General features: G+C 42.0%; 1 protein-coding gene across 4 annotated transcripts in view; it reads right to left on the minus strand.

Moving 5' to 3' along the window:
* CYB5R4 (cytochrome b5 reductase 4) overlaps nt 1-22,424 on the minus strand; it is a 161,092-nt gene that overhangs the window by 112,441 nt on the left and 26,227 nt on the right. For all 4 annotated transcript variants that reach the window (XM_075597893.1, XM_075597894.1, XM_075597895.1 and 1 more), the window contains one exon: nt 15,652-15,752. In XM_075597893.1, coding sequence (XP_075454008.1) covers nt 15,652-15,752 — 101 coding nt within the window. The remainder of the gene's footprint in view (nt 1-15,651; nt 15,753-22,424) is intronic.

Raw genomic sequence — 22,424 nt, forward strand, 5'->3', positions numbered from 1 at the left:
GGGGAGAGTAAGTGTGTGTAAGTGAGTGTGGGAGAGTAAGTGTACCTGTGTGTGTGGGAGAGTAAGTGTGTGGGGGGGGGGGAGAGAGTAAGTGAGGAGTGTGTGTGTGGAGAGAATAGTGTCTGTTTATAGAAGAGCGAGGGGGAGAGGGAGCGTAAGGGAGTGTGTGTGAGGGGGAGCGAAAGGAAGTGTGTGTGAGGGGGAGCGTAAGGGAGTGTGTGTGTGTGAGGGGGAGACGGAGCGTAAGGGAGTGTGTGTATGAGGGGGAGAGGGAGCATGAGGAGGAGAGTGTGAGGGGGGAAGAGATACGAGAGACGGGGGTTGGGGGGCGAGAGACGGTGCAAGGGTTGGGGTTCCCCAGAAAGTCACAATCTAATTCTGGGTTTCCTTAACCAAGCCACTGCATTAGGTAGTGCTTGTTAAACACATATTGTAAGTGATCCGGTCCTGGGTTTGACTGGAGCTCACCCTTACAGGGCTATAGAGGTTGCAGGCAAAGTCCTCCCTGTACTGGGCAATTGGAATGACCTGGTTCTGGACTTACACTGCAGTCTGCTTGATGCTGCCTGCTATGCAGCTCTGTCTATACTATTTAGGGTCAGCCCTTCCCCCCAGGAAGTGGCTGATCATAATTCCTATTAACCTGTGTTTGCTACAAGCACCTCTGCCTGGCCTACCTTGGGCTCTCCCGTCCTGTGCTGAAGCGCTGGATCCCCGGCGCTATAGCTTTGTGTTCCTGTAAGCCTCCTCCATCCGGAGGTCATTCCTGCGGCCTGTCTGCATATACCCTGCTTCCAGAGGCCTTCGTTAATCACAGTTGCTACCCTGCTTCGGATATCAGTTCCTGTGCTGAAGTGCTGGATTCCCAGCGCTGTCGCTTCCCTGTTCCTGTGGACTGTCTGCATATAACCTGCTTCCAGAGGCCTTCGTTACTCACAGTTTCTACCCTGCTTCGGATATCCGTTCCTGTGCTGAAGCGCTGGACCCCCAGCACTATAGATTCATTGTTCCTGTGGCCTGTCTGCATACCGTGCTTCCAGAGGCCTTCATTATGTCCAGTTACTGTCCTTCCAGAGGCCATTCCTATGCTGAAGCTGCTACGCTGAAGCATTTCCCGTTGCCGACCCTAGCCTGTGACCACGACCATCGCTCCTGTGCCGCCTGCCTTGACCCCAGTCTGGATAACGTTTACCCTGCCTTCTCCAACCCTGACCCGGCTACCCACGACGACGGAATTCGCAATCCAGACCGGCTTTGCGGTCTCAGGTCGGTTTCTCCCTATCCCCACCTCAGCCTCGCGGTCCGGTCCAGGTTTGTGGCGAGCACGAACGTTTCACATATACAACATGTCATGGCCATTTGATACTTTAGTAACAAAAACTACAAGTGTTCACTAAAAGAGGCTACTTCCAACAGCAACCAATATAATTGGCATTATATTCTGTAGGATTTTATCACACTTACATCTGTGGCCCCCCCTCATTACACTACCGTATTAACAATATGCCTCTGGAGAACCTTTTTGCAGGACTCCACAATTTTTTTAATATATTTTTGCCTTGCATATTGAAACTAGTTTAACAATACTGATGTTCTTCCTATTTTTAATCATTTTGAAGTAAGAATTATACTTTAAACTAGTGATGTACCAGGTACCCGGAAATTACCCGGTATCCGGTCATATTTAAAGTACCTAGAAATTACCCAGAACCGGCCCACAGCTCTGGGACCCGGTGCCGGGTATTTCCGTCCTGCTCTGCACCCTAGGTTCTCCTCTTGGAGAACAGCAGGAGCAGAGCAGCAGAAGAGGCTTACCTGCAGCCGGCGGTGGAATGTGAGGACGACCACAGCGGCATCCTGGTGGCAGTGGGAGCAGAGGAAGACATCCTTCAGCCAGTGGTGGTGGGAGCAGATGAACATGTGACCAGAGCAGAAACATTACTACAGGACAGCCAGGGAGGAGCTGCACTGTAGCAGTGGCAGACACCAGAAGTCAGAATACTTGCGGGTCGGACCGCTGGGTCCCGCTCCTCCCCGGCCGTCCTCTAGTAACGCTCCTGCTCCGGTCACATGTTCCTCTGCTCACACCGCCACCAGCTGAAGGATGTCTTCCTCTGCTCCTACTGCCACCAGGATGTCGCCGTGGTCTTCCTCACCCTCCGCCGCATATAAGTCAAAACTACCCGGCCGGATACACGTATACAAGGCCAGGTAATTATTTTATTTTTTTCCCGGGTACCCGGTCATTTTTTGGACCCGGTACATCCCTACTTTAAACACAATTTGAGTACCATTATTACACATAATAAAAATAATTGTGTCTTCACTTGAGTGCTCTGAAGGCTTTCCTGTGAGCTTTTTATGTGGTTCTAATAGTTTGTTCACCGTGTAGCACACCTGCAGAATAATGTTGTAGTCTGAGGGTTTAGTGGGGACTTATTGAATAATAATTGTAAATCAATAGATGATAAACAATATGTTTTTAGTGGCTCCTTATCAATTTTATTTGTTAAGATGGGATTTACCTGAATTCCAGCAAATATGTGGATCTTATAACATTTAGAACCCAGGCATCCAATCTTGTTTGTGTCCACTGATGCATGAATGTGGAGATTTTGCACCCCACCTGCACCAGGAATAGCTTATTCCCAAAAGGTTGGCTTGCAATGGAAGGGCTTTGTTGGGGCCCAAAGTAAACTTTCCTCTGGAAGTGGCAGACTCCTCTGAAAATACCTCCCATGTTTGTAGGTTTTTGCCTCTTGGAAGAAGTCTTGTTGGGAAGAGTGGTTGGATCTGTAGGGTCTGGATCTCATTTCTTGAGGTAAATAGTTGCCTTAACCTCCTGAAGTTTTGGAGATGTTCTCATCCAAAATAGAAAAGAGCCCTCACATGGCAGGGGAAGCATTTTGTTCTTTGATGAGGAATCTGTCGTCCACGATCTAAGCCGTAGTGCCCTTCTTTCCACAATGAATTGGGCCGAGGACTTGGCAGTTATACAAATAATGTTGAGAGAACCATCCCAAAGCTTTCACTGCCTAATTAATTATTGCCATTGCCTTCATTAACTTCTTCCTTTCCACTACAGCATCCAATTCTGTTTCCTGCTTCTCATTCCAGATCTTTACTTTTCTTACCACATGGCCATAGAGATGGCCAGTCTGAAGAAAGTCGCTATGATTGTATGTTATCTCTAGTGTTGAATCCATCCTCTGATCCATTACGTCCTTAAAAGAGGTACGGTTTACCAATGGCAGAGTGGTTTTGCACAAGGATTTTGTTACCAAAGTATCCACCTCTGGCACTATTTTCTATGCCTTAAGCGCTTCATCTTCAAAAGGATATCATTTGTAAACTTCGCTGGGTTTGAATACTTTTTGTGAGAATCTTATTCTCTATAGATCCCATCTTTGATGAGTTGGTGAAACGGAAAAGCTCTGTTTGCGTTTGCCTAAAAACACTCACCTTATGTAACCTCAATATTAAGAGTCGCTGCCAGATTTCAGTAGCTTCTCCATCTTAAAAAAACCCTCTGTCCTCCCGAGTACTCTGCACCTTATATGAGGAATCCCCTGACATTCTTTTCTCCCCCGAACCCTGGAAAGTTCTGTCTAATGAAGTCTGGGACCTGGATCTTTTCACAGCTTCAGAGCGAAAACGCTGAGTGAAGGACTAGGAGAAGGGGGCTAGACGGAGGATGGCACTTCAGCAGCCCAAACAATCCTCCTCTTTACCCAACCTAATAGGACAAGAAGAATGTTACAGATGTAGCAAGTCTTACTGTCTCCGGAGCCGGAGACAGTGCCTGCTGTGGTCGTGCTGCGGAAGTCCAGGCTTCTGGATAGGACCCCCTACAGCATTAATCCTCTGGCTCCGTGATAGTAGTTTGCCCCGTTTGACGCGGTTACTTCTTGCCCTATCTCAATGAGGAGCGTTACCTATTAGTGACTACCATGTGGGACACAGAAGAAAAGTTAATCTTCCCTTTTTACCCTAGAGATGAAAAAAAATAAGGTCAAGGAAACAAAATCCCAGCATTAAATAGGTGCAATAATACTAAAAGGAAGCAAACCCTTTTTACTTGGTTTCTTTATTAGTGCTTCTTTCAGAATCTACATTGCTTATTAAATGTATAAGCCGTATTTATTTGTGTCATAAAGAGAGCCCCTATATAATATGATGTGAAGCAGTCTTCTCCATGTCAATGAGGCTATAAAGCCCATTCAAATTAAGATATACAGTTAAATCTCCCCTAGCAAGGAGAAAACAGCTTCACAGTGCATAGATTTAAATTATATAGTAATTATGCATAATTACTTCTCAGATATGATACCACACTACATAACTTCACAGCCTTTTATAGCTTATTCCAGCAGGGAATTGAATGGGCTTGTAAATGACAGTAGCTCTTTGATGAATTAATTAACAAGCCAATAACTAGAATAAGTTGTACTTGTTTTGTATAATCTTGTGGATATAGCGCCGTCAATGTAAACAGCACTTTAAAAAATTACAATACAAAGTGAATAAATTACCAACAATGAGACCAAGTGCAACAGGTAAATGAAGAGGGAAAAGGAGACCATTCCCCAAATACTTTACCATCTAAGTGCATCTGGAGTTTGTAGTAGAGGCGTAGAAAATGTGATGAAATGTTTCTTTTAAGAGGTGAATTTTCAGCTGGGCTTTAAATGTGGAAAGTCAATGTGCTTGACGGCGTGGAAGAGCGTGTAACATGTCAAAGTTGGTAGGAATATGCTATTCTTTGTGGGACATACAAAACTTTTTATAATCAAAACTATAGTAATAAATTATTTTTGGATTTGATGCGACAGTGGATTGAATTGAAGGCCGGTCCCAATTCTCCGATGTAGCTATTTTCCATTGAGCAACCTTGAGGCAAGGGAAACCCTATTTGCAGAGCCTAAAACAGCACTATTAAGAGCCGATTAAAGCCAGAGGTCTGCTTTAATTGCGTGTGTGTGTGTGTGTGTGTGTGTGTGTGTGTGTGTGTGTGTGTGTGTGTGTGTGTGTGTGTGTGTGTGTGTGTGTGTGTGTGTGTGTGTGTGTGTGTGTGTGTGTTATATAATAAATAATGTGTTATATAATATTTTAAAAATTAAAAAAAAAAAGACATGTGAGAATAAATTATTTATTAACATTGTGCAACTTTGATAAATATATTCACACACACACACCAGACACACACACACACACACACACACACACACACACCTCTGTGCTGCCTCTACTCTGTCTGGTGGCTCTGCTATCTCAGAACACCGACACAGTAGGTAAAATGCCAGCTGCAGCCTCATTGGATGGGTGCTCCCCCAAGAGGCAAAATTTCAAACCTGTCTGTCTCTTCATATTTTCTCAGCCTCCGCACGCATCAGCAAGCATGCGGAGGGAGAAACTATAGCCGCGCTGATTACAGATGCAGGGGCTTTGTGCATCTGTTCAGTGCGGCTCAGCCCGCCTCAGCGACGCTGATTTTACCATGTCCTAGGCCTAAGAGTGCTAGAGAGAAGCGAGGATTTTTCAAAGGAGGAAGATATTCCGTAGGAAACGAAAAGAAGTGTGTTTTGTACTGGAAAAGACATTCGATATGATTTAGTGCAGGGTGATCAAGGACTGAGAAGTAGAGCACGATGTGACAGAACTCTGCAGCAAAAAGAGGGGAGAGGGAGTCTAACTACATAAAACAGAGCTAGCCATCATCGCAAAGTTGGCCACTGTAAACAAGGCGTTTAATAATGTATTTACTAAAACCTGCTGTGTGTAGCATAACCCTCCATGAAACAAAGAGAACACAGAAGCCTTATCTAACCGCATCTGCCAGCTTTGTGAACCCAGCGCCTCAGATATTTTACATTTCCTAATATTAACAATCGACTGGTGGAACCAAAATGGTTACAATTCATTTGCTGCACATCACAAAATATACAGCATGTCACATTTTACAAGATATGTCACTAGCAGCCTAATTTCAGTTGATTCCCCACACTGGTCTGTATTCTGTTGCTTAAAGAGGTTGTTAATTGGGTGTTTGCATAACAGCAGGCTTGCCATCATGAAGCATCATAAGTCTACTAAATGATTTCTTTAAAATAAAAAATAGATTTAGAAGAAAATAGAAACTTTTTTTGTACAGAAGTTGCCTTTATTACACCAGCAACAACAGCAGATAGATGAAAAAAAGAACACGTTCAGTGAACTAACGAAATAGAATAGACTCAACTGACCCACAGTACAACGGATTAACATATTGTTTTGCTGGCTGCTCACTCCAATTAAAGAAATAAAAGCTCTTTTTTTGTAATGCCCGTCCTTCATACTTGAAGCATATTGCAGAGAACCAAAGTGATTGTGATTAATAATTGAATACAATTCACCAAATCAGAAATTAAAAAAGTACTTTACATCTTCCAATTTTGAAATGTCCTATTTTTGAAAATGTTAACCCTTTTTTCACAATTTAAACCCTATTTAATTAGGATGCTTAAATACAAAAACACCCCATTCGTTTTACCGAAGTACCCACTGAACCACAGGTTCATTTAAAAGGTTAGTTGACCGGAAGCTGTTCTTGTGAGCAAGCAAGGTCGGGGCCTGCCCCCATGGCAACACTAAATCCCATTGCGTTTAAGTAATCTAGCCCTAAAAAATAGCAAAATGATTATGTTCCCTTAGCGGACCTCTGGAATGCCAGTCCTTGAAGCGTGCAGGGCGCTGTAAAAATAATATCAGGCATCCCTTGATAAAACAACATTACCGTCATAAGCTGTTGTGCTGATCTATTTACTGCGTTTCAATATCGCAAAAACTTTTCTTTTCTGATGCCATGTTGGCCTATTTATGGTATCCTCTCGTCTTAATGTGTGTGGACCGCAGCGGCCATTTTAATTTCTCTAGAAGTGAAGTTATCGGCAAACAATATTTCCAGACTGCAACTGTACAATTTAAAAAGATGCAAAGTAACATGTAAAGCTGCACACCAATGAAAAAATAAATAAATAAATGATACTACCGGTGCTCCTGGTTCAGGGATATATGCCTGGGACATCCAATGTAGAGGAAAAAAAGAGAGATCCAGGGCAACTTCGGATTTTGTAAGAAAAAACAATTTATTTCAGCCCATAAACACGACGTTTCATCCCTCCTAGGGGACTTGAAAAAGTCCCCTAGGAGGGATGAAACGTCGTGTTTATGGGCTGAAATAAATTGTTTTTCCAATTTAAAAAGATGACATCACTGCCCAAAAAAATGTAATTGTGATTAGAGGGGATTGCTGCTCTGTGACTTTAATATGTGCGTAAACTTTCATTTTATTCTTGACAATAGTAATATACCTCAGAACTGAGATTTTGTGGGCACTGAAACTCGCCTAACCCATTCTATTAACTTTACCCTTTGAAATGTAATAGAAATTGATTTGTTTATAGTTCCATCCCTAGCACCACTTGAGTTTTACACCATGATACGGATTTTTACACTGCGCTGTTGACTTTTATAATGTAATATATATCTGTTCCAAAATGTCAGAATATTCAAGGTGTGTTACCATTTCACCACCCTCCCCTTGATTAATGTTTTAAATTAAATCAATGGTGAATATTACTGTACCCAAGCAATTAAAAAAGAAAAATAGAGTCCAACATATTTATAAGTGTATGTATATACACACACACACACACCGTTGTCCGACTAATTACCCGTGAGCCACAGCAAAAAAATTCAATTGCTATCGTTTTCCAATTGCCATGATTATATAATAACTAATTGGATTACTCGCCAAAGAAAGAAGGTGATCTTCCATATGAATCTCAGTAAGACCAAAGTAATGTTCAACAAATGTGTAAAATGTACCCTGATAGAAATAAATGGAATAGAATTAGAAGAAGTCGAAGACTGTTTCTACAGTACCTTGGCCAGCAACTATCAATAGATGGGAACATTTCAAATAAAATCAATAGGAGAATGAAGATGAGATGGCAATTCAGAAGCTTCAGACAACTCAAAGGATTATGGAGAGCTATATGCTAGATTATTTGAAAATATAGGAAAAACAATGAATGGGTTCGAAACCAAACAAAAGTCTGTAACATTATCACACAGTGAAGAAATTAAAATGGCACTGGGCTGGACATATCGCATGAAGAAATTAACATTGGTGGATAGAGTTGGTACTCAACTGGATTCCAAGTGATATCAAAAGACCAAGATGACCAGGTGATGTACAATGGGGGGATGAAATCAGTAAATTGTTTGGGGAAACGTGGAGAAGGGGGCTTGCGATAGCAGTACATGGAAGATTATTGGGGAGGCCTTTAACCAAAGTTTAGAGAAACCGCAACTTATGAGAGTTGAAGACTTCTATATGAAACTGTACAATAACACAAAAAACAGTGCATAGTCCAGCAGAGGAAGAGCAAGAAGAAACAACCAATGTACTCTCTGTCCAGAAGAAGTGGCAAAGAAAATAGAATCCGTGAAACATGTGTAGGCCCCTTGAAAAGATGGAATTACAACTGAATCTTGAAAGAAGCTGGGGAAGTATAAGATAATCCTTACAAAACCTTTTACATACTGCTTGAAGAACATGAAAATTATAGAACAGTGGATAAAATTCATATAGCTCATCTATAAGAAATAAGACTAAGAAGATCTCCAGAACTATAGACAAATCAGTCTACTCACTAATTGGCAGCAAAAGACCTTTGACTTTGCCAAGTCTAGAAAACAAACAGGATTTTTAAGTGGCTACAGAATGGACCACATCCAAAGCGTATAATTAATAAATACAACCTACCACTCATTTTAGGATTACAAAAAAGTATTTGATTTGCTCTATACCTCAGCAGTTTTAAAGGCATTAAGAAAGCAACATGTTCAAAAAGCGAAAATTGAAATGTCAGACAACTCAAAAAAGTATGCTGGGTATTATCTGAAGAGACATTAAAAAGATGGAATGGATCCAAAGCACACAAAGGTCTGTTGACATCCAGGGTGAAGAAATGAAAATTGCAGTGGGCAAGACATATCACAAAAAGAGATTACCATTGTTGGATAAAGATCGTACTCGACTGGATTCCATGGGAAAATAAAAGACCTAGGACCAAGGTGACCACCACAAGATGGGAGGATGAAATCAGAAAATATGTTGGAGCAATGTGGAGATGGGAATCAAACACAACTTTGAGGGTGGATGCCCAAAAGGGTGAAAGAAGTACGGACCGAACCCGACAAAGGGGGAGAACCTTTCCAAAGGGATGCAAGAGCACATGACCTCCATGCAGATGGAGGAAGTGCTGGGAGAAGATTCTCAGGCTGATCGAAGTGAAAGGCTGTGGTGGGCCCCTAGCCGAGAGCTGTCCTTGTTGAGCAGGAAGAGCTCAAGGGGATCCCATGCTCTAAAGAAAACTAGTAGCACCCATTTCTGCTGCAGATGTGGGAGGGCAGGCATTATGCCAGATACTGTGGAGAGTGAAGAAATCAATCACATTACAAAACTAAAAAAACTCTCCCATCATGTTATTGAAATGCTAAAAGATAAAGATAATATGTGTACTGAGGGACTATCTATCACGGGTATAGAACATATTGAAAAAACAAATATGAGAGGAGATAGACTCCTAAGACTCAGAAAACAAGAGACCTATTGGATTTTTAAATTATAGACACTGAGCCCAAGAGGTCTAAATAAGGACCTTGATCTTTTAGCATTTCAATAACATGATGGGAGAGTTTTTTTTAGTTTTGTAATGTGATTGATTTGGTTTTAACCATCTTTTATATTAAATGTTTAATTATTATGTTGGTATCCATGGCGGATTGTTTTAGCATTTACTCAGATATATTTCATGTATTTATTGTAATTGATTAAGAATTCAATGTTGTTTTATATTGTGTGTTTCAATTGTTGCGTTTTTCTTTTTGTGACATGAACCATTCTCCATACTGTGATTATGCGTCCATTTACCCCTGGGATTGATTGTGTTAGTATATTTAATTGTTAATTATCTCAATCAGTCCAATTACTACCCAGGGGTATATATACTGTATGCACACATCTCTATGGTATCTCTGATGAAGCCACGTGAGTGGTGAAACGCGTAGCAGGAGGAGCCAGGGGTCTGTGCTTCCTGTTGTCCTGTTGATCGATCCCAGTGCTGTTGCTAGCTGTGGAGTGCCTGGAGGAAGCGACGTCGCCTCCATTGTTGGCGTGCCTGCTCGTAACTTGTATTGCGGAGGAGGATCGAGCGGTCTCCGCTGTAGCTGGGAAGGGTTGGTGCGTCAAGACCGGCCGTGACGCCATACCCGGAAACCCGGTAGGCTGAAGATCGCTAGTCTCTGATATCTGAGACTTTGAGGATTTCGCTGTTAGAGGAATTTGCAAGGAGGAATTCAAGTGCCGTCCCTACATCATCATCTGGAGTTTGGGTGAGCTTATCTTACAGTGGCTCATTGGCGGCCAGTATATACTCCCACCTCACTAACTGTTCTATCAACCTACGGACTGTGCATTAGCTGGGGCTGCCACCCTGGTTCTGGAACTTTGCTTTTGCACTAGTTTGTCCTCATTTGCTTGATTCTCCATTTGCATTAACGGGCCTCGATTGCTATATACCAGTGTATCCAAGATCACATGGACATTATTCAGCATTGACTTTTATTATTTTATTGGTTGTTTATTACATATTATTTGTGTTTTACATTCATTATAAAGTGGCTTGTTTGCATTTTACCCGTATTTCTGCGCTTCCTATTTTCCTTTCTTTTCTTTAGTTCTTTACTTTTATCAAGGACTGGGGTCCCTTGCATTGGAAGCTGCAAACAAATTCGGGTTTTTGGCTCTACATACCGTTTTGTATAATTTATTTGTATTAATTTCACAGCCAGACCCTTGACGTTCCGGAATGGTTCATGTCACATCAATTTTAATTGTGTTATTTATTGTGGTCACATATATTAAGGTTTTCCCTTTTATTTATTTTTTTAACTATTTTATCATTAGTCAGCTTAGTAGTTCACGGTCCAATTATTAGGCGCACGCACCCTTTTTCTTTTTTTTATTCAGATTAATGGAGCCAGTGGCAGGGATTATTTCAGAGCTTTGGAACAGTTCAGAGAAAGATGGACCCCAAAATGTGATGGAACAATCCAAGGAATGAAAGCCCATCTCACCAACGCCCCAATACCGGTCTTTGCCGTCACACAGAAACCCTAAATACTGCATGTGGGCGCTAGCCTGGAGGGACTTGGAGTGGTGCTGTACCAAAAAACACCCTGAAGGACTGAGGCCTGTTGTGTTTCACAATTCACTCGTTATGCCCAAACTTTCCCGGATCAGCGAGCAACAACCATCGCTAAAGTACTGTGGGAAAAGTATTCTGTGCATTATGGGTAACCTGCCAGACTTCATTCTGACCAGGGAAGGGACTTTGAGTCGTCTTGCAAAGGAACAACTGTGGTATTAAGAAGTCCAGGACAATGCCCTACCACCCACAAGTGGACCCACAACCTAAGAGTTTTAACAGAATGTTACTGAATATGTTTGGGACTTTAGATACCAGAGAAAAGGGCAAATGGAGTCAACATGTACACCATCTAGTACATGTCTACAACTGTATCTGTATTGAAGCCACAGGGTGCTCCCCATACTATCTTATGTTCAAACGTGATGCCAGATTGCCGTGGATCTATGTTTTGATGTGTCTGCTTATGGGATTGCGCCCACAACATATATGCAGTACGAATAATGGGTTCAGCAGTTACATGAAGCTTATAGGCTCGCTATGGAAGCCTCGGACTCCCCCAACAGAGGAAAGTAAGGCTTCTATGATAAACGAGCACGGGCCGAGAACTACATGTAGGAGACAGGGTCCTCATTCAAAATGTAGGAATACCAGGCAAACACAAAATTGCTAAATCGATGGAAACCAGAACCCTATGTGATAGTAGAGAAGCTGGGTGAACTGCTAGTTATAAAGTGAAGCCTGAAAGGGAACATGGGCCTCTTAAAACACTCCACCGCAATCACCTATTGTGTATTGGAAACCTCGTGAGATGCCCCCTTCGTGATGAGACGCCTACCAAACCAGGTAATACCAGGCTTAGTAGACTGTTGGAAAGCAGTTTGAACCAACACCAAAACTCCTCTATTGAATCCACACAAAGGGGGAGGATGAGTATGGGAGTGAAGACGACGATATTGAGAAGGAATTGTGCATGGTTAGGTATGCGTCATTTTATAAAAGCTATGAATTGGGTGCGGGGATGTGGGAAGGAGGTACTTATGGAATCAGCATTTAGATTATTGCCCTTTAATCTGACTTGTTTTCATTTATTAGGTTGAGCTAGAGGGTATTTATTATGTTTCTCACTATTTCGATGATTTTTTATTTATTGGGTCAGAGGGATCTGGGGTGTGTTAAAGTGTATTTGAATTTCAGGAGGTGGCTAGGGTATTTCAGTTGAGGGTATTTCGTACTACAGTATGTTTAGCTAAGGTGGGGCAGGATTAGGGTTGAGCGATGATAAAAATAAAAAATCTATAAACAAAATGTTCCATCTCGAACACGTTAAAGATACATAAAACATATTTTTTGACAATTCTATATTTTTAACATGTTATAAACTAAATGTTTTCAAATGGGAGTATCTAAGGGTGAGTGATGGTATGTGGGGTGGGTGAATGAGGGGGGGAGGTTCGGCTGATGGGCGTAGTGTAGGTGAGGAAAGGTGAAGTACAGATATAAAAAGGGTTTGGAAAGGAAGGGGAATTAACCCTTTTGTTACAGAAAGGATATGCATCAAATTTCTCTGTAATGCATCTTTGGTAGTGGAGAGTTTAATAAGAGTCCCAGGGAGCAAGTGGTTGAAAATCCCAGAGGGAGGGTAAGAGAGGGGGCTTAAGAGTCCCAGAGAGAAGAAAGGGGAAGGGGGGGCTAGGGGTCCAAGGGAGGAAGGGGTTAAGAATTCCGGAGGGAGGTTGAGGAATGGAGGTTAAGAGTCCCAGTGTTAGGGAGATGATGGGTTAAATCCCATGGTGAGGGTGGTGAAGGGGTTAATAGAGTTAGTGAGAAGAGGGGTGTGACCTTTCTTCCTCCAGCCTTCTTACACACCTCCAGCTCCCTCCCGGCAGCACCGTCAGAGACTCCACATGCATGCGACTGCTTTCAAAGCTGCTCCTCTGACCCCAGAAGCCAACATCATGTAAGGTTGCCGTAATAAATCATCTCCCATATCGACACACCATCAAATTTTATTACTATGGTACTAGTATATTGCCCAACCAAGGCAGAATCCCTAGGTATTTACTCAACATTCATTTAGGATTGGGGCAGCAAGAACTGGCTTGAGTGAAGCAATAATTAACAAGATTGGGAGATGGTAATCTGATAGGTGTAAACATTATATTAGGTTAGATTGAAGGTAAAGGGGTTGTTATTTGTTACCTCCATAGGTGCTACTCTGTGGAGTTTAAATGTTCAGGTCACAGGGGCCAATAAGACACAATGGATGACGTCACGGCTTCCTTTTGGCCCACGAGATTTTGGGAGACGTCCTACTTCTATTGAGCAGAGAAAAGAGTGGTAGTATGGAGTATTGGGTGAACTTTGGGGTTTGGATGGTGATAAGATACGGTGTCTCAGAAAGGGCAGCGGGCCTTATGTTGGGAAGGAGTGTTGCCATTGGTTTTTGGCTTAGCAGGGAGTAGGCAGAGGCCGGATATTCTTGTAGTACCTGTGGGTGGGAACACCATCCAGTAGATTGGTTAGGAATATGAGGGGTGATGTGTGTCAGTTTAGAGGTTTGGGGTTGGAATGGTCTGAGATCGTAAAAACTGGGTATTAGAGACTGGCAAGGAATATGAAAAGTACTGAAAGGTGCAGGAGGAAATTGAATAGATTTATGGAAAAGTTTATGGTAGGTGTAGGTGGATTCCAGGTTAGACACAGGGATGTAGAAGAGGATATGACTGGGTTATTTAGACATGGAGTACACCTTTCAGAAGTGGGGCTTGATATTTTTAATATCGGTTTAGAAACCTCTATGAGTTTTGTGTGGGGACCAGTGTTAAGGTTTTAAATGGCCTTGACTTTGAGGCTATGATCAGGAGGTCCATGGGTAATTCTCACCATTACACCGGCTCAAAGTTCAGGGAACCCACAGGTGGCCCCGGATGATGTAATAGGGGCATGCCCTAGGGTTTGTTGAACATCTGACAGGACGGTGGCCAATGTGGCATTTGGAGAGTCATAATAGAAAGGACCATGAGCTTGGTGGAGAGCTATATGATGAAAATGTGGGGACCTTCTGTATGTGTATTGATTAATAAAGCTCTGGCCGTTTGATCTCATTTATGGTGTCGTGGAGGTTTTTTAAGGGAAGGGAATGTGGAGGCTACACTGGTCAAGACTAATTATAACTGTGCAAATAAAGTAGTGGCAATCTTTGCTTGCACATATCTTTGTGTTGAGTGGTGGAGGAACCTGCAATGCATAGATCTGCTCTCAATAATTGTATACCTTGTTATATGGCACACAACAAATGTAAACAAACTTCTGTATACTATATTACGTGTCATACTTCGGGCATTCCTGTGGTTTAGAAGATATTACCTTTCACAAATTTCATCACGTGATAGTCTTAATTACCATAAATAAAAGTTGGCCAAGGGGAATGCAGCCAGGATTGCAGGAACCATTTTTGGTGTTGGGGTACTGTACATACAAAATCAGAACAATACATTTCCGTAATGTAAAAATATATAAACCAGTTGGTCTGGAGCACGTCGTCCAGCCCCCATGTTTGCAGCTTTGCAGAAACAATTTATTTTACTGATCATGAAATGGAACACAGTGTTGTAGCAGGTAGAGCCTCCCCTATCATTTTATGCCATTTGCTTTGGAACACACAATGTTCCTTTAATCTTCCATTTCTTGTAACTGAGGCCTGTAATCTTAAAATATGTATTCATTGATTCTACTTTCTATTCCCTCTCTCCGTAACACATTGTATTGCTTTATTTTTTATTAGTGCTCAATACAAAACAAAAAAAGTCTGAATTGGATTTGAATATAATGTGCGTTTAGCTTCAAATCTCCTGCTTTCAGAGCGAAACTAAGCATTGAAATTAAAAGACACCTGCAAAATGTTAAAGCTATTTTTTTTAACTGATGAGGAAAGGGTAAAAAAAGGAATAAGATTTAAAAACAGCTATTCCACTACATTTGGTCTAATATTTGTTTCATTATCTGAATGGGAGGGACCTCTGGAGTTGAATCGTCTCTGAGAACTCCCCTCCTCCGCCCACGTTCCCGAGATATTCTTAATGTTTGTTCCACCCCGCAGCACTATCATATTGTGTCCACCAGGGGGCACAACTAGATGTCTGAGGAACAGAGTGTCTCTAGAGCTTGGGGTACCACAATTCCGCTCTATGGGACGCTAATTCAGGTAACACAATAAAAAAGGTTATTTAAAAAAAAAATGCTGCTTTAACTTGCGGATGAAACAAAATCTGTGTGACGTGAAACTGTTTGATATAATACAGTGAACTGCACAATACGACATTTTGCTCTAATATACAATATTGTTTATTTTATTAGAACATGCATATCACAAAAGACACAGTGACCAACAAACCTGATCGAAAAGATCAGTGCCATCTGCCCCTGCTGCTTTCATCAGCTCATCTTCCCCACCAGGATGATACTCCATGTAAGGAGTGACATTATACACCTGTCCTGCAACAAAATACATCACACACAATTACTCAATAATTCTTCAGACTTTTTATTCCTCTGGCTCGTTTCACAACTGAAATGTAGCTTGCACCTCTTCCTCTTTCTTAACCAAAGCCTACAAAAATGTTTCTTGTGTATATATAATAGATGTATATTAAACAAACACACAGTGAGTGTCTCAATACCTACAGTTGATGTAATTGCACATATTACATATTGTAAGTTAATCTATAAAACAAGTTTTTCTTCAATTCACCTTGAAGCGCTGTTGCCTTTTTTGCAGCAATATTTCCTAATACAAAAAATGTTTTCAAAAATGAAGTGCGTACACGCGTAGAGACTTAGGGCCTCATGCAGAGAGCATCGTTATTTCAAAACTCGCCATTTTTTGTTCAATTTCCCTCAGAAAACGGCATAAAATGGCGAGTTGCGAAAAACGCGCCATTTTTTTATTTCTATGTTTAAAACTCGCCTCGCGGCTGGCGAGAACCTCAATCGCGCCATTTTTAAAACTCTCCGAATGCAGAGAGGTGCGAACGGCAAGTAGCGGCTGTTCGCGCCAAAAAAAGGCGCGATTCTCGCATTTTTGCCGCGCCACGAAAATATGGCAAGATGGCGCTCGCCGCCTATAGTAAAGGGGAAAAAAAAGGCGCAAATTTGTTTTTACACGTTTCTGAAGCGCGCATCTCGCCAATTTAAACTCGCCACACGCATCCATGTTAAACATAGCAGAATTCGCACTTTTCTGCATATGGAGAATAAAACTCTCCAAAAAAGCTACTTTTTATGAAATTCGCCATTTTTAAAATTCTATGCTCTCTGCATGAGGCCCTTAGTCTAAAAGATTCTATAATCTTAGAACAACTAAGGATTCCTTTTGTCCGACTTTCATGGTTAAACATTGGCTGTTTTGTTCCTAGTGGAGCTTATGGCCCCTTGTATTTTACTTTGTCTACTCAACAAAGCTCGACACACGCAAATCGACTACTATAAATATGCACACAATTACTTGTCAAAAATAAAAATGTTAAAAAGTATGCCCCTATCCTAATCAATCTATTTGACATGCTTTATTCACAGCTATGGCATACTTATTTATTCACCAATCTTGGAACATTATTATTATTATTTATAATGCATCAATATATTCTTTAGAGCAGTATAATAGGGTTGGAGGCTGAAAAGAGTAAAATAACAAGCATTAATATATATTGTTACAGTAGGAAGAGAGGGCCCTGGCCCAACTAGCTTACAATATATTTATTGAGGGTAAGTTGAAACATAAGGTACATGTAGGGTTGGGCAATATCAACATTTTCACCATGATAACGATCTATATCGCGATAACTATCTGTTTGGTAGAAAACAAAAAACACACAAAAATAACTTGGGAGAGAGGGGAAGGGGTGGAGGAGGAAAGGAAGCGGGGGGAGGTTGGAGGAGAGGGAAGGGGGAGAAAAGAGGAGGGGCTATGGTCAAGGAGGAGGAAATGGGAGGGGATAGCAGAGCTGGGGGGGAAGGAGAGAGAGAGAGATGATAGCAGAGAGCTGGGGTGGGGAAGGAGAGAGAGAGGGAGGAAGAGAAGGAGAGAGAAAGGATGGGGGAGATGTGGGAAGGAAAGAGCAGCAGAAGGGGGGAGGAGAGAGAAAGGTGGATGGGAAAGAGAGAGATGGAGGTGCTGGAAGGATAGAAGGGGGAGGAGGGATAGAGGGGGGGGGGGTGATTAAAGGGACTACATCTGTGTGCCATTAGAGCAGCCCTAAACAAAGGAAGACCTGAACAACCTGTAGCTAACTACTTTGCAAAATGTGGGCATCAGTTACCCAGTTTACGATATATGGCAATTGACCACGTAACGATATCATAAGGGGCAGTAACAAAGCTAATTCACTATTAAGAACTGAAGCTAAATGGATCCATATTCTGGATACAATATCCCCACAATGCCTGAACGAAAATTAAAACTTAGGTTGCTTTTTGATTAAAACTTTGAGATCTTGTATCTTGTAGCAGTATTATTATTTACCCCAAGCTATGGACATCAGCATATAGTACATACATTCTATATACATGAACATTTTTAGCCCATTTAGGATACGTAGTGTACTTGTTCTAGGTACCGTGTACTGTCAGACTGTATTGAAAGGCAAACCTGTGACATTTGGCATTTGGATATAAACCTTTGATAATATTAATAACAAGGATGTAAACCGCTAGTGATACGAACAACCATGTACCATGTGTTGATTGCCTTTTGGTGTCCATTTCAGGATTAAGAGGTACCAGGTAATATTGTCTCCAAGCAGAATACAAATTTGACGACGAAACTAAGAAGTGTCATATGCTGATGACCTTTCAGAGTCAAGGAGGCATCAAGTGGCATATCTAGGCACTAGGAATCAGTGGATAACAGTGACTACAACTGCTTTCTCTACAAAGATGAAACCTGAATGTGTCTCCATGTCAAGCTAATATGCTGTTTAAGTGGTACAATTGTGGGTCCTCGATTGCGGACATAACCAAGAGTTAAGATTACCTTATTGGAATATAAAATGTGACATCACACCAGCTTGGATTAAATAAGATCATTTTAGCATTATATATATAAAACAGTGAAAACAAAATACACCGACTTATTAGCGCTATGGACCAGCATACTCCTTTTTATATATCACAGATGCTCAACTTGGCCGCTGGCTAGACTTTCTGAATAGGCCTGCTTAAAATCATACAATGACATCCAGCTTGTTCTGGGGTATATGTTATGCATACTGATTCTGCTCTGATTGCGGTTTGAAGTACTTACACAATAGTGGTGCTGTTGCACACAACTTGGGGCAACTTAATGTCTATATTACCTTATATCTTATCTTGTGATATGCAGAATGAACCTGGCCACAGGTTGCACCTTTGGTTACACTCAAGCTGGATTTGCTTTGGTGCTTTGCTACTTTGCTACTTGATCGCCATCTTGGTGTATGGCTACTCCATTATTCACAATGCTCCTTCCTGCTTTGTTTTATTTTATTTATTTAAATGTCACCACCAGTAGGTTTGTCAATGTTGTACATACACAGAGATTTACTTTGCAGTCCATGCCTGTCAAACACGTGGCCATACAACCTTGTAATGCGGCCCGGACGTTGTTTGCCTGGGAGAAAGATTGTTTGGCCCGGGAAGGAGAGCGGGAGGAAGGTTGTTTAGGCTTTTCCAGAGGAAGGTTGTTTGGGGGGAAAGAGAGGAAATGGGGAAAGAGAAATAGTGAGGGGGTGGTGGGGAAAAGAGAGAGGAGAGGGGGATTGGGAAGAGAGCGAGAGGGGGATGGGGAAGAGCAAGAGGGGGTAAGGGGTGGGGTGCATGGGGGGAGAGAGGGTGAGAGGGAGAGATTTACCCGTGACTTTACATATTTTAAATATGTACGCTTAGGTTATAGTGACTATGCAAATCAGTTAGGCTGTAGGCTATTTTATTTGTTTCCTTCCGTTCCTCTGATGATGCGGCTAGAGTCTTGCATTCGAATTTAAGAATTGGTCCCCAAGCTATTCTGGAGATTGACTGACCTGCTTTACTCACTCCATTTAGAGCTCCATTACACTGCACCTTTGTTTACTTTGTTCAGTGTTGCTAAGCAACCAGACAGAGGAAGTTTCCAACAGCCTATTTTACGCTGTTTCAAGTGTAGCAGCCTTGTACGGGATGCAGCTATGTATGCATGCTGCCCTCTGGATGGCTTCTCTCTGTGGTACGCTAATGAGTCACTAAATGATAGACATACCCCAAGGCCAATAACAGTGAAGAAGAGGGACTAAAATGAGCGTTTAAGTATCCCTGGCAGAGTTGCTGTGTTCCAGAGGGACCACGGGCTGATCCAGAGTGATCCGAGAACAAGGCTGGGGTGCTCAACGGAGCTTGGTGACAATGTCAAAGACAGGCCATTAGTGAAGTCAAAGCAGAGCAGCAGCCAACCAGACCAAGGGAGGTATGAGTAACTACAGAAGTGACCCTCATCACTGACAAGCATACCGAAGTCTTTGTGTAGGCAAGACACAGGCCTGCTACAGTTACACACTTTCTAGAAGAGCTCCAACCATGTGCCGGCACCCACACACAGGCCCCCTATAACACAGGGTTAGGTGGAATTGGGAAGAAACAAAAGTGCACACGTGGGCAGCAATTTATGTGAAATGTACTGTGCCTGTTTGTGAATGATCCCGGTTGAGGATGACAAGTAGATATAAAGATAAATATCTAAATGTGTTAGAAGGGGTTTTTCTATAAATAAGCATGTGTTATTCAAAGCCCTGTGTAGCGTCCTATGGTCTGACCATCGGCCACGTGCTCAGCGAGTGAGATAGCCCTAGTCATAACGGGGAGAAGGACTTGGGCCCCCACCTTAGCATATAGAAGTCAGTCTAGGGGGAATAATTAGGAGTTACACAGGTAACCCATAGGTTGGGGCGTCTTTTTGTTATCCAGGTACGTAGTGCTTCATCGGCTGTTTTAATCCCTTGGAATTCAGCCACGTCATTTCTTCTGTGGATATGGCCGGCCCACTGCCACGTCATTTCTTCTGTGGATATGGCCGGCCCACTGCCACGTCATTTCTTCTGTGGATATGGCCGGCCCCCACTGCCACTTCAATTCTTCACCCATGCGATGATGTCACCGAATTGTATTTGCTTTTCAACCCATTCATTCTTTTTCCTGGCTCTTCAGATAATACCAACCCTACACCTCTCCTCAATTCTTTGAATTGCATCCAATTTCTTACGAAGTCAAACAGAGTGTAGTAATGTTGCATCTCTATAGCAAATAGTTACATATAGAGCCACCGAAACAAATTCAAATGGCACATATGGTAAATTAATGGGAAGTCAAAGTTTGTCCACACCTTAGGTTCAATTGGCATAAATGTCTATTTAGTCATTCGTCAAACATATCAGTGCCTTTGTACAACATTTAAGGTGACCAATTGTATTTCATTGCGCAAGGGTAGTAATCTCTGAGTTTAAACATTAAATCAGGAGCGTCCGGAAGGTATGTGGGCAGTTTCTAAAGGAAGGATAGTAAATAATAGTTCTGGACGATTGGCTGTAAAAGATATTTACAGGCCAAGATAACAGATCCACCCCCCCCCCCCCCCCCCAGCGCTTTGACTAGTGACTTGTGGATTTCAGGTAATGTGTATAATATAGTGAGTTTAGGGAAGTCACGTGACAAAAAAATTAAACTTCTGTTGTGAAACCCATAAGTTCGAAAATGCAATGGAGAGAATAGTGGTGTGGGTATAGGGGGGCGGGCGGGTGTGTGTCACACACACGTATACATGTATATTATACAAATATACACAAACGATTTTTAATGTATATTACTATTATTTTTTACATGTAAAATGGGACTACATCTCTAAACAGTTTCAAGTGCTGTAACTCATAGAAATCAGTGAGTGAGAGAAATAGCTCGCATATAATGTTATCAAGAAAATAACAGAAAATTGGTCGTATTAAATCAACTGCACTAAAGCTCCAAGTATAATTTACAGCAATTTGTCGAGAGAGAAAAATTAGAATAGCTTTTCTTTTAAATAGCAAATAATGAATACAGTACCTTCTTTAACCCTGCAGGCACCTACCATTCCGTGATACCGAGACACTTTCCTTCATAATAAAGTTGCTTTAATACTCCATTAAATAAAATGTTCATGTTCACTGTAAAACACGCATAATATTTAATGAACACGAATACATTTTATTCAAAGTAAAACGTAAATCATAAAACGTTGCCAAGTATGCATGTATATCTTTATATAGCGCCATCCATGTACTAAGTGCATTAAAGCAGCAATAAACGTGACATAATAATATAACACAATGGGAATAAACGCTTCAGACATAAAAGGAGGAACAATAGGAAAAGCAGTCCCTGCCCCGAAGAGCTTACAATCTAAGTAGAGCATTTGTAGTGAAGATACAGTATTTGGTATAAACCTAAAAAGCAGCTTTACAATCCCCCCCTACCCCCAAAATAAATATGTTATTTTAGTTACTTTAACACAAGAAGGTAATCTGTGTATAGCACGGGCCTACTTAATTCTTCTCTCCCTCTAGCTATGGTAAGAAAGCCATCTTGTGTTCACTTCAAGAATTGCTCTCCAGAAAGAATTAAAGCAGCAATCTTGCTTTCCATAAAAAAATTTTTTAATTAGGTTTGAAGCAGGGGGTCTCCAGAGCTGCTGCGTTAATTTCAGCTGCGGGGACCCCCTGCTTCCCGAGATAATTACCTCCGTAGGGGGTGTCAGCAGCAACTCCGGCTGGGATGTGTGTGGGGAACATAATGGCGACTTAAATGTCCGGTGGGTCAATAGGAAGCCGTGACATCATCCCTTGCAGCCTTCTATTGGCCCGCATGATGGGAACCTTTATACCTCCAGAGCTGCTACCGGCACCCACTAAGGCCGCGCCTATAGTGCCGTCGACGGCGACGCGATGGGTGACGTCACGGGCGGCGGCGTCACGGGTTTCCGGCCATTTGATTGGTTCAAGGGCCGTCACGAGGCGTCAGCCCTTGAAAAATCAAATTTTGCCGGCAACCAGTTTTCGTGACGGCACTCCGTCGCATTGTCGCCGTCGCGCGCACTATAAGCGCAAGCGGCAAAGCATTTGTTTTCGGGCG

Source organism: Ascaphus truei, chromosome 4 (genome assembly GCF_040206685.1).
Source record: "Ascaphus truei isolate aAscTru1 chromosome 4, aAscTru1.hap1, whole genome shotgun sequence".
Lineage (NCBI taxonomy): Eukaryota > Metazoa > Chordata > Amphibia > Anura > Ascaphidae > Ascaphus > Ascaphus truei.